We start from the raw sequence: 13,931 nt of genomic DNA on the forward strand, positions 1-13,931 counted from the left end.
AAAAAACAAACAAACAAAAAATTACGAAATTTCGTAACAATCCGCGGACCGGACGGTACAGGCGACCATGTTGAAAAAGATGAAGGGCAAGATGAAGCGACGTAACACCGAACCGACCATGCAGGTGATGGGGCCATCAGGGATACAGATGACGCTGGCCGCTCCCCAGGAGCCGGAAGAGGTCGACTCGAACAATACTGATTTCTGAATTTGGTATAACGAGCGATTAATTTAACGTGCTTCGTCGTTTGTTGACACTACCACTAGCACCATGGCTATCATAACAGCAAGGGCAACCACAGCCGAGGCCGAACCACTACCACTACCGGGAAGGGAAGAGGAAGAGCAAGTGACAGTAGCAGCAGTAGCAACAGCAACAACAGTAGCGGAAGTAGAGGTAGAATCCGTGCCTAGCCAGGAAACAAGTGGTGGTGACAAGTGCGAATAGTTGACGACTGTGTACAGTGTACCTTTACGAATACTAGCAGAATCCCGTAGCTTCGTGACAACACAACGATCCCGATCCCACTGTCCCTTGAACACTCCCATCGAATTCGACGTTTTTTGGAGGAATTTGTGACGATTAGAATGAAACTAGAGTGTCGCACCCCTCGGCTGCTTACGATAGCCGTCAAACTGACAGCACCAGCTTTCTCTTTGACAGCGCCCATCGGTGCCAAGGGGCGCGACACTGTACTCATTTCATCGTCACATTTGCTTGAAAAAGGGTCGAATGTTTTTGTCCATCCCATTCAAAAACATTGCCCCGCGGTGCTGTCAAAACACACTAACACATACAAAAAATACCAAAGGTTAAACGTACACTTCCCCCAGCCCACCCCCAAAAATTTGTAAATGTGGTAGCAGCAGTCTATTGTGCATCGTAGGACATTCTCTCATCCACACGTTTCATACATCAATAACACACACACACACACACCAGCCACACACAGACCTTGTAAGAATGAGAAAGCCACAATCACACAGCCACTCACGTTAAATGTTAGCGTCGTACCACCAAAACAATGAAACCCTGACTGTAGTGTTTAGCACGAATCGTATGTGAGAGAAAGAAAGAGAGAGAGGAGCAGAAAAATTTGGTTAGGAAATGTGTGACAGTCGTGACAGCTAAACAAAGCAACGCCCGAACCTTGAAAATACCAATTTGACACTTTTCTAAGTAATGTGGGCGCCTGCGATAATTGTACTGTCGCGCCCCTCGGTCGCTAGCGCGAGCTGTCAAATTGACAGTTTGCTCGAGTGAGCGAGGGGCGCGACAGTTGTTAAACCTAGGTTGCCGTTTCTCGTAAAAGTAAACTTTAACCGGACAAAAACCAGCCATCAAACTCTTACCGAAAGTCTTCAGCCAAACACACAAGAAAACATCTAACAAACAAAAGAAAAATAAACTCCGTGGGATCAATAGATTTTTGCCAAACAAAGTTCTATCTAGAGAGTGAAGTCCAAAGAAACCCAGACAGGAACTGGAACGAAAACAAAACGCAACTTTCATCATGTCACAAGTCAAACACACAAAGCAAATCAAGCAAACGCGCAAGGAACGTTAAATTAATGGCTCTTAATTTACACCGAAGCAGAAGGAGGCACAAGAAGAAGAAGAAACTAGGAGGAGAACAAAACAAACATTAAAGGAAAATCATCCACACACACACAGGAAATATATTCATTATCACAAACAAAGAAAAAACAAAAAAGTATTCTAGTCAAAGCAAGAGAAGAAAAAAAACACGATATACTTATTAGGATGTTTTGCATTTCTAACGTAAAGGGAAAACAATGAGCAAAAATCGTAAGTAGGAGAGAGCAAATTGAAGAAAAAACAACCAAACCAAACATAGCAGATAAACAAAAAAAAAAAAACAAACATATTTTTGAACCTTGTTATGCATAATATTTGTTATTCAGAGACTGTCTGACTGGCGCGCTAGAGCGCGCACGGTTTGTTATTATGATTTATCGATTTTGGGTTTCGTTCCTTCTCAAAACGTACCGAGCTAAATTATTGTAAAACTATCAGATCGAACATTCATACAACAGACACACACACGCAAACTTTTGTCATAGTGCGATAAATCAACACAAACAAAGAAAAAATATGAGGGTAAACTGTTTTTTAGATCACACTGATTTATGCAAAAAGAGAAGAAAAAACACACACACACAAAGGAAACAAAATGTCTATCAAAAAAGTAAGACAGAAGGGTTTAAAAAAGAGAGAAATACAAAGAAACAAATTCTTCTTGAGAGTAAACCAAACAAAAAAAAAAGTATTTATACGGAAAGTTGTTGACTATATTTACTATGAATTTTATTTCTATTCTTTTTCTATACAAAGTGCGTGGAGATCGCAGCAAAACAAAGAAGAAAAAACAAACCACGTTATATTAAACAAAAAGAAAAATACGCTTCAAAACACGTGGTGTGAAGCCGGAGAGAGTACACGAGAGAAAGAGAGAGAGAGAGCGAAAAGTCATAGAGAGAGGGCATATATTTTGAACAGATTTCAAAGTTGAGCGGAAGCGAACCGGATTTGACATGAACGAAAAAGGAAAGAAATGGTTCCGGAAACTGTGGAAAAACGGTTAATTTAATGTTTTTTTAGTTTTATCAAGTGTACGCTTGTAGGAATAAGCGCGAGAAAGCAGCAGGACACTGCGGAGTGTAGTGGAGGAGAGGGAAGGAGAAGAAGAAACCAAAACATTACGTACATTAAGCAAGTGAAACACACAAACATACACAAACACACAATTATAGCCGTAAATTGTAATTTGAACAATTACGTTTTGTATGGTATTTTACCAAAACTACATAAAGAAAACAAAACTATTAAACGCTAGCAAACAAAAAAAAAATCTCCCAAACTTTGTCACCGAAACAAGGGAAAAACACTTGCCAAAAAGAAAACCAAAACAAAAACAATCCCGAACTTGACATCATCATGACATCATACGCATCCACCAACTGTAAACACAAACTCACACATTCAAAAGTCTAACCAACGAATGACAGAACCAATGTCACGAGTTTTCTTCCACCCAAAAAGCAAACAAACAAAAAACATCAAAAACATACAGCCAATAAACCATACACAAAACAAACAAACACTCGATCTGTCAAAGTAGGCTGTTCGCGCAAAATGGCGCCGACATACCTTACGGCGGCCATTTTGACGCACCACGCTGCCTCCAGAATAATCGGTTCTTGGGAATATTTAGTCAACGCACGGATTCGGAGCTGGGGGGGGAGATACTTTCCCCGCTGCGAATGGAAGTTACGGGCACACAATTGAGACGACGGATGTTCTCGCAGAACGTTCCGGAATTGAATCCGCGGGCACAGAAAATTACCACCAATCGAAAAAAAAACTTAAGACGAAGCGGGTGCGTTTTCTAGAATATTCTCAGCGTTATTCTACCCAGCCGTGCACACTTACACGCAAATCACCCTCCCGAACGGCGGACGCGGCCGCGAACCTTTTGGAAAAAAGGTCAACCGTGGACACTCCAGGAAGTGTCGCATGGCGCCCAGGGCGACTCGGGAACGAACGCCGTGTGTAGCTTCCGCCTGTGCCGCGGCTCGCACCAGGTCCGCCGTTCCGCCTAGGTTCGTAGAAGTTGAGATTCTGAGTTCCGAGGACACCAGATTTAGTTCCGCCACCTCCTTCTCGGAAAGGGCGCCGTGTTGTCTCGCTCCGGCCCGGAATGGAGAGATCGCGAACGCGGCGGACCGATCCAAAACCAAGCAGACGTTTCGTTACTCACGATCCAGAAACCTGTAGGGGCTCAGTGTTACTAGCTTTGTAATTCCGGCCGCACGTGGCGAGTTCCGCGCGACGGCCGCAGCTGTCAAGTGGCGCCACCGTCGGCGTGGGGGCCGCTCCCCGGGTGGACGGTGGCACTGGGTGAGGGATGCAATTGCCGGAACTCGACCACATCTACTGCAGACCTAGTACCACATACACTTTTCTGGATAGTGACACCGTCGTTTGTAAACACGCAGGTTTTATAGTCTTAAAACGGTTCTTTGTGGAACACCTTTTTCGTTGTATTAGTTGTATAGACGACTCTGTTTCGGTATCCTAAGTTAGTGTAGGTGCACATTCGGCTAACCAACCAAACAAACCAATTCGATTACGCCTTTCGTTCATGTTTAACAACCCAAAATGCAGAACAAAAATAATATGAAAAAGCAGCACACAAATACACGTACTATAATAGTAATAATAGTGGTAACTATTATTATGGTGTAATTAAAAGAAAAATAAAAAATGACCATAATATATTACAGTATATCTTTTAAAAGAATAAATTTAAATAAAAATCTCAAAATAGAGTTGATGTAGTGTCGAACGCATAAAAATATAACAGATATAATTAAAAGTTTAATTAAAACCGTATTTTTTCGTATGAATAATTAAAGAAAACAAAAGAAAAAAAAAACATTAGAAACTCTTCTAAACGGTGTCGTGCTAAGAGATACTAATACATACCAAACTTAGAACCACAGACTAATGGAAACAAAAGAGAGAAAACAAAAACACGACGTACGCGCACACACATCGAAGATGTCGCTCCCCTGGGCGGACTCTGTCAAGCGCCTCCTTAGATAGCAGTCCGCGCAAGGCCAGGGGAGACTGACAGCCGCGCGCTCCTCCTCTTTCGCGAAACCCCGCGCCGTCACCACCTCCAACACTGACATTTCCACCAAAGCAAGCGTGTATATTTCTACCCAAACAAACACACATAAAACGTCACCACAAACTCTTTCATTGTCAAAGCGGCGCGAATGTCGTCAAAATGGCGGCGGCGACGGCGCCGGGCTTTGCCCAACTGGGGACCAAGGGGCTGTGTTCACTCTGGTGAGTACCAAATCCAACCGGATTGGATGTGGACGCCGGTTCTAGTACTCCCGCGTTATAAGCTAGTATAACAAAAAAAAAAACAAACGAAAAGGGCGGAGCCACGTGGCTCCACCCTCGTACAGTCCCACCCCCCAAAAAGGCGGACGCCAGGTATTCAAACCTTGGTTTTGACGTCTAGAGAATCAAACCAGACGCAGCGTAACACTATCTAGAATCACCTAATTTCACACACTCACACACACTACACCAAAACTAAAAACAATCGAAACAAAACAATGCTTAGTGCAAGCAAACAAAACCAAAACAAAGGCGCCCAAGCTCGTTCGTAGTAGGCGCGCGCGCGCGAACAGCAAACGTCACAACGGGACTCGGTTTGATGACAAGGCTTGCAGCGTTCGTTTAGCGGCCTAGTTGCCGGAATCTGTCGCGCGAAGCGGGGCCATCCCGGGATGGTCACGCCAACAGCTAAACAAAGAACGAAACAAACAAACAAAAAAACACAACCGATAGGGACTAAACAGTCGGTAATAGTAGAGTTGGAGGAGGAAAAGAAGGAAAAAAAATCAAAATGTAAACAAAAAAGGTATAGAACAAACAAACAACCTAACCAAAACAAGGAACGCAAAAAGAGGGTAATTATGATCAATCAAAGAAAAGAAGAGGAAGAAGCGTGAGGTGCGAGAGCGAGAGAGAAAAAGAATGAAACGCGTAACGCTCTCACTAAAGTACCCAGAACAAAAAAAAACTAACGCAGGAGAAACACAGAGGAAAATTTCCACAAGTAGTAGCAGCTCTACCCGCTCTCCTCTCGGGAGGTTGAGGAGAAAATCAAAGAGAGAATAGGAGAATAAAAAAAGAGAAAAAGGGAGGAGAAGAGAACAGTAAATTACACACACACATGAATCGATTAAAGTATAAACAAATGAATACTATTAACTATTTAATAACTATTATTAAAAATGAATTATATAATATATAAATATATGTGATTATAAATAGGTTAAACATAATTTGTCAATAGCAAACAAAACAAACAAAAAATATATATATACATATATGTATAATTAAAAATATACAAAAGTAGCATTGTTTTTAGCTGGTTCTATTGAAAGAACGTCCCTTCAATTCCAGAGTTTATGATTTGTTTGAAAAAGATCATGCGCCTCCATCAAATCCTTCAACGTAGTTTGTATTGATGGAGACGCATGATCGTTTTACCTACTGTGGGAGGTGCACGGAAAGCAACAGACATGGCACGATCTATATGATAAAGTTTTGCTTTTGTGTTAATTTTATGAGATATAAATTTAAGAGTTATTATATACGTGTTCGCCAATACACTTATATTAGTATTTTTTTATATGAATGAAATTTTGCCCGTGTAAGGTATTTGTCCCTATTTTTGGCCTACTAAACAGAACGCACTTTTAATCAATGTATTCTCAAAGGCTGCAATAGACAGCCTAGCTTTTTTGAAGTACAGTTCAGTCTCAAAAAGTACGGTCGCCAAACAGGCTAAATCATTGTGTTGTTTCGAGCCAGAATCACCATTAGAATGATTGATTTAACCAGTAACAGTGAAATGACGTGCATATACATTCTAACCATGTTCATCATTTATATCATGGGAGTTATATTGAACGTTTAAATGTTGAACTTTTAAATGTTAGTCTTGATTCCAATTTTTTTAAATATTTTTTTCGAATGGATCATAAAATTTCATAAAATATTTTTTATATTTTTTCAACATTGAAAATCGGACCATTAGTTGCTGGGATATTGGCATTAGAAAATGTGGGAATGTTAGGATGAGACTTGACAACTTTCTTGTTTCTTTTTCTTTTATTCGCTGTATTTAAGCAACCAGAGGTCCAATCTTGAATCTTTAATGTCGCTTTTAGGCAATTTTTTTGGAAATTTTCTAAACCCTCCGCTTTTTTTTTAGGAATGGACAATCACTATTTAAAAAAACGGAAAACGAGAATCTTTCAGTTAACATTAAGCTTTAAGTGGCTACATCTTTGAAACGGCGCACTTTATAAAACAAAAATGGTACTTTACGATTACAAATTTGATTTTACATTAAAAACTGAAGTCAACTATTTGTTTGACCAAAAATTTATATTTTTTCCCATCTACATTTTTTTAAGTCGTGACACGGCGGCAACATTTTTCTTCATACTTCTCTATGGCTTAAAAGTTGCGGTCCCCTAAAACATGTTAAAAAATCTAAAAAAATAAAAATATAAAGATATTGAGAAATTTGTTCTTAATAGTTTTTTTTCGTGTACCTATATTTTCTGAATAGTCCTTAAACTTTGTGGAATACGCCATATCGATCAGAAAATTCTCAAAAGTTACATATTTTCGAAAATGTATGTACCATTTTTGTATGGACAGCTGCCAAAATTGTATGGAGCCTTGTATGGGTTAACCAACGACACAAAATTGCCTTTTAATGCCTCTCAAAGCTTGAACCAAATAAATAAAAAAATAAATAAAAATATTGCGCCTTGCAGCAATTCCTAGAGTTTTGTGTCAATCGTGCTAGGCCTAGATTTTTTCATCACACTGCTTTACACTGCCGTTCTACGCATAATTGTCCCATGTCACTTTTTGGACGATTCTGACCTTTTGTTATTTTTAAGTTTAGTTTTACGTATACTTTCAGAAAAACACATAAAATCTAGTACTTTGTTCAGAAAATCATTGAAAACAACACCAAGTCTGTTTGTCCCATCGTTGAAATTCTACGCATAATTGTCCCACCAAGTATTTTCAATCACGAAATCATGAGTTTTACGAAGCATTTCATCTTGTTTACCTGTTGTATAGCAAGAGAATTACAAACAAGGGTGATTAAATGTTAACCGGGGTGATTAGGGACATATAGGGCGAACAGGGCCCCACGGGACAATTATGCGTAGAAACACAAAAATCGATCGAAAAATTTCAATCGCGTTTTTCTCAGTTGCTCTTTTTTGAACATGGGACAATAGGGGGATGCCGTCGCTATTTTTAGACCACGTTTTCCACTTTTTCTCCATCGAAACAGGCTACTTTATCGACTTCATTTTGCTGGGCGAGATAGGACGCCGTCTATTTTTAGACGATGACTCAGCACTTTTCCACTCTTGCACTTAAAAAAATTAGATGGCAGCACGATGTAACGCCACGTCCCTATTATGTGTAGAACGGCAGTGCAGGACTGAGAACCGTCAACTTTGCGCACTTTGCACCGCAGTAGAGTGCTGCGGGATAATTTTCATCACAGTTGGCAAACCGAATTTCCATCACACCATCAAACAAAACAAGTGTAATGCATCGACTTCTGACCACAATCTAGTCACCAAGCTGTGGTAGCCGAGGCAGTTAAGTCATTGAGATGGTCTGTTAAAGGTTTCTGGCTCGATTCTCGTAGTTGGAACTTTTGAGTTTTTTTGACGGGTTATTTTTTTTCTAATGAGCTCGAGGGCATAATTCTATCGGCCACTTCGAGCTGTGTTCGCTGTGTCCATAAACGGTACCATTATTCTCACGGCTCGAGGCCATGATTTTCTAGGACGAATACTGGTGATGGTTAATTAAAATTACGTGGAATTGGCTGTAAACTCAACAATATTCTGGAAAAAAAATAGATTGTGGACGAAAGAAATCCGTATATTTTTCAGTATGATCAGTTTTGTTGTTTTCAATTCTTAGTTACCCAATTATTGACTTTATTACAAAAGTTTAAAGCCCTAAATGGCATTGGAAGATCAGACAAGCTCCAGGGTAGGTCTTCAACGACGAAATTCCGAGCATCCGTCCATCTCGCCCGTTTTCCATCATCCGTCCGGCAAGCTGACGAGGAACCGCCTTAAGTCGAGATGCCGGCACAAACATAGCTAAATCCCGGCACCAAAGACCAGAATTCCACAGCCGGAACAAGCAGTCGTAATTGTCTTCTTACACCTGGTATCTTGCCATTCCTGGGACTACCCGGACAGCTCGAAGTGGCCGATAGAATTATGCCTTTGAGCTCACTATCCAGGTTTTTAAGCGAAAATGGCGTTCGAAAGGTGAACGCCCGAAATGTCAAAATCACGCAGTGGTACCAACATTACAAAATAAGTGTGCCATGGCATGACAGCCACATTTTTTTTCTAATGTTGGTGCTACTGCGCGATTTTGACATTTCGGACGTTCACCATTCGAACGCCATCTTCGCTTAAAAACAAGGATAGAAAAAAAATAACCCGTCAAAAAAACTCAAAAGTTCCAACTACGAGAATCGAGCCAGAAACCTTTAACAGACCATCTCAATGACTTTACTGCCTCAGCCACCACAGCTTGGTGACTAGATTGTGGTCAGAAGTCGATGCATTACACTTGTTTTGTTTGATGGTGTGATGGAAATTCGGTTTGCCAACTGTGATGAAAATTATCCCGCAGCACTCTACTGAGGTGCAAAGTGCGCAAAGTTGACAGTTCTCAGTCCTGCCAAACAGTGTGATGAAAAAATCTAGGCCTAGCACGATTGACACAAACCTCTAGGAATTGGGTACTAAAGCCCTATGTAAATTTTTATGTACAACGGTAAAAAACACGATCAAAAACCATTTCTGATCACTTTTTTTCATTTTAATGCAAAAAATAATAATGACAAGACAACATTTTTTCGATGGAACGAGCTGTCAAGTAGGAGCTTTTCTGTCAAGAAGGACCGCGAGGTTAATTTTTCAAAATTGATTTAAAAATCCATTTTAAACTCTTTGTGGTCGTACAAAGGGTCATTGTACTCAGAAAAATAAGCTTTATCGCTGTAAATAATACTATCAGCAATCTAAGCTTCATTTTAGGACCCAATTGCTGCAAGGCGCAATAATCTATTTCCGATTTTGGTTGAGAATCGCTCATATTTTAAATTCAAAACTAATTTTGTACAAAAGCGTTACTAAGCATTTTTGACCCTTTCGAAATGTCAGCATTAATTTTGAATTTTAATTTTTAAATTTCGAAGAGATTAGAAAGTTCCACAAATGTCTAATTTTGTTCAATTGAAAATTGGACCATTAGCAGAGATATTGCCACTAGAAAATGGAGGCTGTTTGGGTCAGAAAACTAAAAAATTTCCGCTTTTTATCTGTTTTCTATTCTATTTTCCTATGTATCTCAGCAACCGAGGGTCCAACCTTCAATGATTCTTTGACAATTTAATAGGAGATTATTTTACCTTTTCGAAAAACATATTTTCAAACATTAAAAACTGGCATCACCGGACTCATATTAGGATACTTTAGAAGTTGCTCAACAACTTTCCCGAAAAGAGTAGCTTGTCCTCAAAACTCCAATGGAGCATGTCCAGGAAGCCCAATTCTTACAGAAAGTGACGAGGAATGGGGTTGTGAAATTGTTTCACCAACTGTCTTAAATTACGTACCAAAAAACCATACTTGATTTTTCTGAGTCTCGATTATCTTGATAATTGGGTCCTAAAATGAAGCTTAAATTTCCGATATTATTGTTCACAACGATAAGGCTTATTTTTCTAAGTACTATGACACTTTGTACAATCTCAAAGGACCTAACATGGATTTTTAAATCAATTTTAAAAATTATCCTCGCGGCCCTTCTTGACAGGAAAGGTCCTACTTGACAGTTTGTTCCAAGGGGACCATAGTTGATTCATCGAAAAAATGTTGTCTAGTCAATTTATTTTTTTACACTAAAATGAAAAAAAGTGATCAGAAATGGTTTTTAATCGTGTTTTTTACCTTTGTACATAAAAGTTGACATACACTGAGCAAAACTCACACAGCGCATCGAAGTGTTTCGCACATGATCTGACCCTGCAGTACAGAGCACTCAAATATCAATCGCCAAACACTCGAAATTGCGGTTATTGGCCATGAAATAATTGCAATAGCCAAACACTTGAATTTTAAATGGTGTTGAAAAATAATAGTACGTACAAGCGATATACAGGTTCTCGCTTGCTAGTCGTGCACGCTACCACTGCGCCGGCCGGCCAGTTGAAAACGGGAGAGTTTTTTGTGCTACTCGTTCTAGCCTCGCTTCTAGTTATCGATAAAAGTCGCGCTAAAATCAATCCGCAAAACACATTATATTCAAGTGGAAAATCACGTTGACTTTGAATAGTGGTTGTTTTGTGTAGATCTTAAGATCAATTTCAAGTGTTTTCCTCATCACTTTGAATAGTTCAAGACTGTGGGACAAATTCATGAGCAAAGCACTTGAAAAGCTTGAGCCACCCGAATGACAATAACGTGTCGAAAAATATCAAAAAGTTAATCGCCCAAACACTTGCATTTGATAGTGATTTGGATTGATGTTGAAACACAAACCAATTAGATCTATGATGTGGCTATATTCAATCATTCATGTGTTTGGGCACTTGAATAAAAAGTGTGGCGTATTTTCAGTGTAGAGCTAGACATAGAGCTTTAGGACGCAATTGGGTACTAAAGCCCTATGTCAATTTTTATGTACAACGGTAAAAAACACGATTAAAAACCATTTCTGATCACTTTTTTTCATTTTAAAGCAATTTTTTTTTTGACAAGACAATTTTTTTTCGATGGATCAACTATGGTCCCCTTGGAACGAGCTGTCAAGTAGGAGCTTTTCTGTCAAGAAGGACCGCGAGGTTAATTTTTCAAAATTGATTTAAAAATCCATTTTAAACTCTTTGTGATCGTACAAAGGGTCATTGTACTCAGAAAAATAAGCTTTATCGCTGTAAACAATAATATCAGCAATCTATGCTTCATTTTAGGACCCAATTGTTCAAAAACAATAACAAGAATGAACCAAAATGATGTCTTATTTCCCTGTGTGTAATATTCAACTCGGAACTTTCAAACAAGCTGTTATCACCTGATGCGATAAGCGCAAAGTCATTTTAATAATATAAATAAATGTGCAAATCACTGCAAGCTGTTCAGTTGCACTTGAAGCGTCCCTCACTCAATCCGAAATGCCTTCGTTCGCTCCCACCGTAACGCTGAACAATGGACAGAAAATGCCCGTGCTGGGTCTGGGCACTTGGTTGGTAAGTCATGATCAAATTTATCACACTCGAAGCTCTTTTAATGTTAAGTTCCCAAAAAAAAAGTCCCGGGAAGGTGAAGCGGTCAGCGCGGTCAAGGCAGCCATCGACGCCGGATACCGCCACATCGACACGGCCTACTTGTACGCTAACGAGCAGGAAGTAGGCCAGGCGATTCGCGAGAAGATCGCCGAAGGCGTGATCAAGCGCGAGGACGTCTTCGTTACAACAAAGGTTTGCTTTGATGCTTTGAGGGTAGATTGCTGTTAATTTAAGGCCTTTTCTCTCAAATAGCTATGGAACACGTACCACGAACCCCGGCACGTCGAGGAAGCGTTCAATCGCTCGCTGGCCAACTTGGACATCGGTTACATCGATCTGTACCTGATGCACTGGCCAACGAGTTCCAAGTTTATCGGTTGGGCTGCGCCGGATCCGGATTCACCGGTAGCACCGGAGTTTACCGAAGTAGACATCGTGGATACGTACCGCGCCATGGAGAAACTGCTGAAAACTGGAATGGTCAAGGGCATCGGAGTGTCCAACTTTAACAGCGAACAGGTGGCGCGGATCGTGAACGAGTGTAACGTACTTCCGGTGACGAATCAGGTTGAGTGCAATCCCAATCTGAATCAGCGGAAGCTCACAGAGTTTTGCAAACAGTGGAACATTACAATCACCGCGTACAGTCCGTTGGGTCGTCCCAACTACTACGAAAAAGATCCAATCAATATGCCCAAACCGGCTCTGGACGATCCACGCGTGTTGAAGATCGGTAAAAAGTACGGCAAGTCGCCGGGTCAGGTCATTTTGCGATACCTGGTGGACATTGGCACCATACCGGTGCCGAAATCGGCGAACCTGGATCGGCTTCGTCAGAACATTGACATTTTCGACTTTAAGTTGACCCCCGAAGAGATCGCGATTATGGACGGATTCAACACGGGAGTGCGAACTGTACCGTTTGCCGTTTGGGCGCCACACAAATACTTTCCCTTTGCTGCTGAGTTTTAAGCAAATAAATATCAAATTCTCGTTGTTATTATTTTGTTTTTATTTTGATACCAACTAGTTTGCATTCCTGGAACAACCTTTTTTAACCACCAAACAGTAACGATTTTTTTCAGAGCAATATAAAACTCCAAAGTAGAAAAACAAATGCTTTTTATTTTTAACAGATTAGAAAGAAAGAAAACAGGTGAAACAGGTCGTATCGAAGTGCTCCGATTTGGATGAAACTTTCAGCGCTTGTTTGTCTATACATTGGATGAACTCATACCCTTTACGACAAAGGGAAATAAGGTAAAACGGGCATTGAAGTTTGACGTCCCAAAAACATAAAAAATCTTGAAATTGCTCGCATTTTCGTAAAACTTCACCAATTCCAACTCTCTTAGATGCATTCGAAAGGTCTTTTGAAGCACTTTAAAATGTGCCATAAACGTCCGAGATTGGTTTGACTTTTTCTCATAGCTTTTGCAAATTACCGTTAAAAATGGATTTTTTTAAAACCTTAATATTTTTTAACAGCCTCTAACACCAATACTTCTATAGGTCAAAAGTTAGGGCATTTCATGGACTATAAGCCTACGGTATTAACTCTTTGGCCAATCGCAGTTTTTCTTATAGTGCTCAAATAGTATGTACTTTTACATCAACACTAAGGTACGGACAAATATTTGGCTAACTGTACAAAAATCTTACACTTGGACAATTGGCCAAAACCTGAAACGATGTTTTTCAAAATGTGCAAAATAATACAAGACACAACATTGTAGAAGGTTGCAAGTCTGCGTAAACATTTGAAAAGGGCGGAACAACATTGCTCTTACGGCCTTTCGTCCCATTTAAACGCGTTTAATGAAAGGTCGTAAGAGCAATGTTGTGCTCCAAATTAATTTTTTAGAATTTCGAGCCAAAGGAGAATGGGCAAATTTGTATGGGAGCTGGTCTAGTCTAACCTACTCTGAAGCTATACGGGTATGATCTGTGGGCAAT

At 40.0% G+C, this 13,931-nt stretch overlaps 2 protein-coding genes across 4 annotated transcripts in view; both read left to right on the forward strand.

The window, feature by feature from the left end:
* LOC120427682 (diacylglycerol kinase theta) overlaps positions 1-5,113 on the forward strand; it is a 56,584-nt gene extending 51,471 nt beyond the window's left edge. For all 3 annotated transcript variants that reach the window (XM_039592563.2, XM_039592565.2, XM_039592567.2), the window contains one exon: positions 62-5,113. In XM_039592563.2, coding sequence (XP_039448497.1) covers positions 62-208 — 147 coding nt within the window. In that variant the 3' untranslated portion in view covers positions 209-5,113. The remainder of the gene's footprint in view (positions 1-61) is intronic.
* Positions 5,114-11,778: 6,665 nt separating this feature from the next.
* On the forward strand, positions 11,779-12,970 carry LOC120427684 (1,5-anhydro-D-fructose reductase-like). The gene is made up of 3 exons (XM_039592569.2): positions 11,779-11,936; positions 12,000-12,167; positions 12,228-12,970. Exons 1-3 carry the CDS (start codon positions 11,862-11,864, stop codon positions 12,945-12,947), a joined length of 963 nt encoding a protein of 320 aa, XP_039448503.1. The 5' UTR covers positions 11,779-11,861; the 3' UTR covers positions 12,948-12,970.
* Positions 12,971-13,931: the final 961 nt, after the last annotated feature.

Source organism: Culex pipiens, chromosome 1, assembly GCF_016801865.2.
Source record: "Culex pipiens pallens isolate TS chromosome 1, TS_CPP_V2, whole genome shotgun sequence".
In the NCBI taxonomy this organism is placed as follows: Eukaryota; Metazoa; Arthropoda; class Insecta; order Diptera; family Culicidae; genus Culex; species Culex pipiens.

Bases quoted from the DNA above. Each gene is read 5' to 3' on its own strand.
- LOC120427684 (XM_039592569.2), top strand. From the start codon at position 11,862: ATGCCTTCGTTCGCTCCCACCGTAACGCTGAACAATGGACAGAAAATG. The intron at 11,937-11,999 runs GTAAGTCATGAT...CCAAAAAAAAAG, and splicing joins TGGGTCTGGGCACTTGGTTG to TCCCGGGAAGGTGAAGCGGT. The intron at 12,168-12,227 runs GTTTGCTTTGAT...TCTCTCAAATAG, and splicing joins ACGTCTTCGTTACAACAAAG to CTATGGAACACGTACCACGA.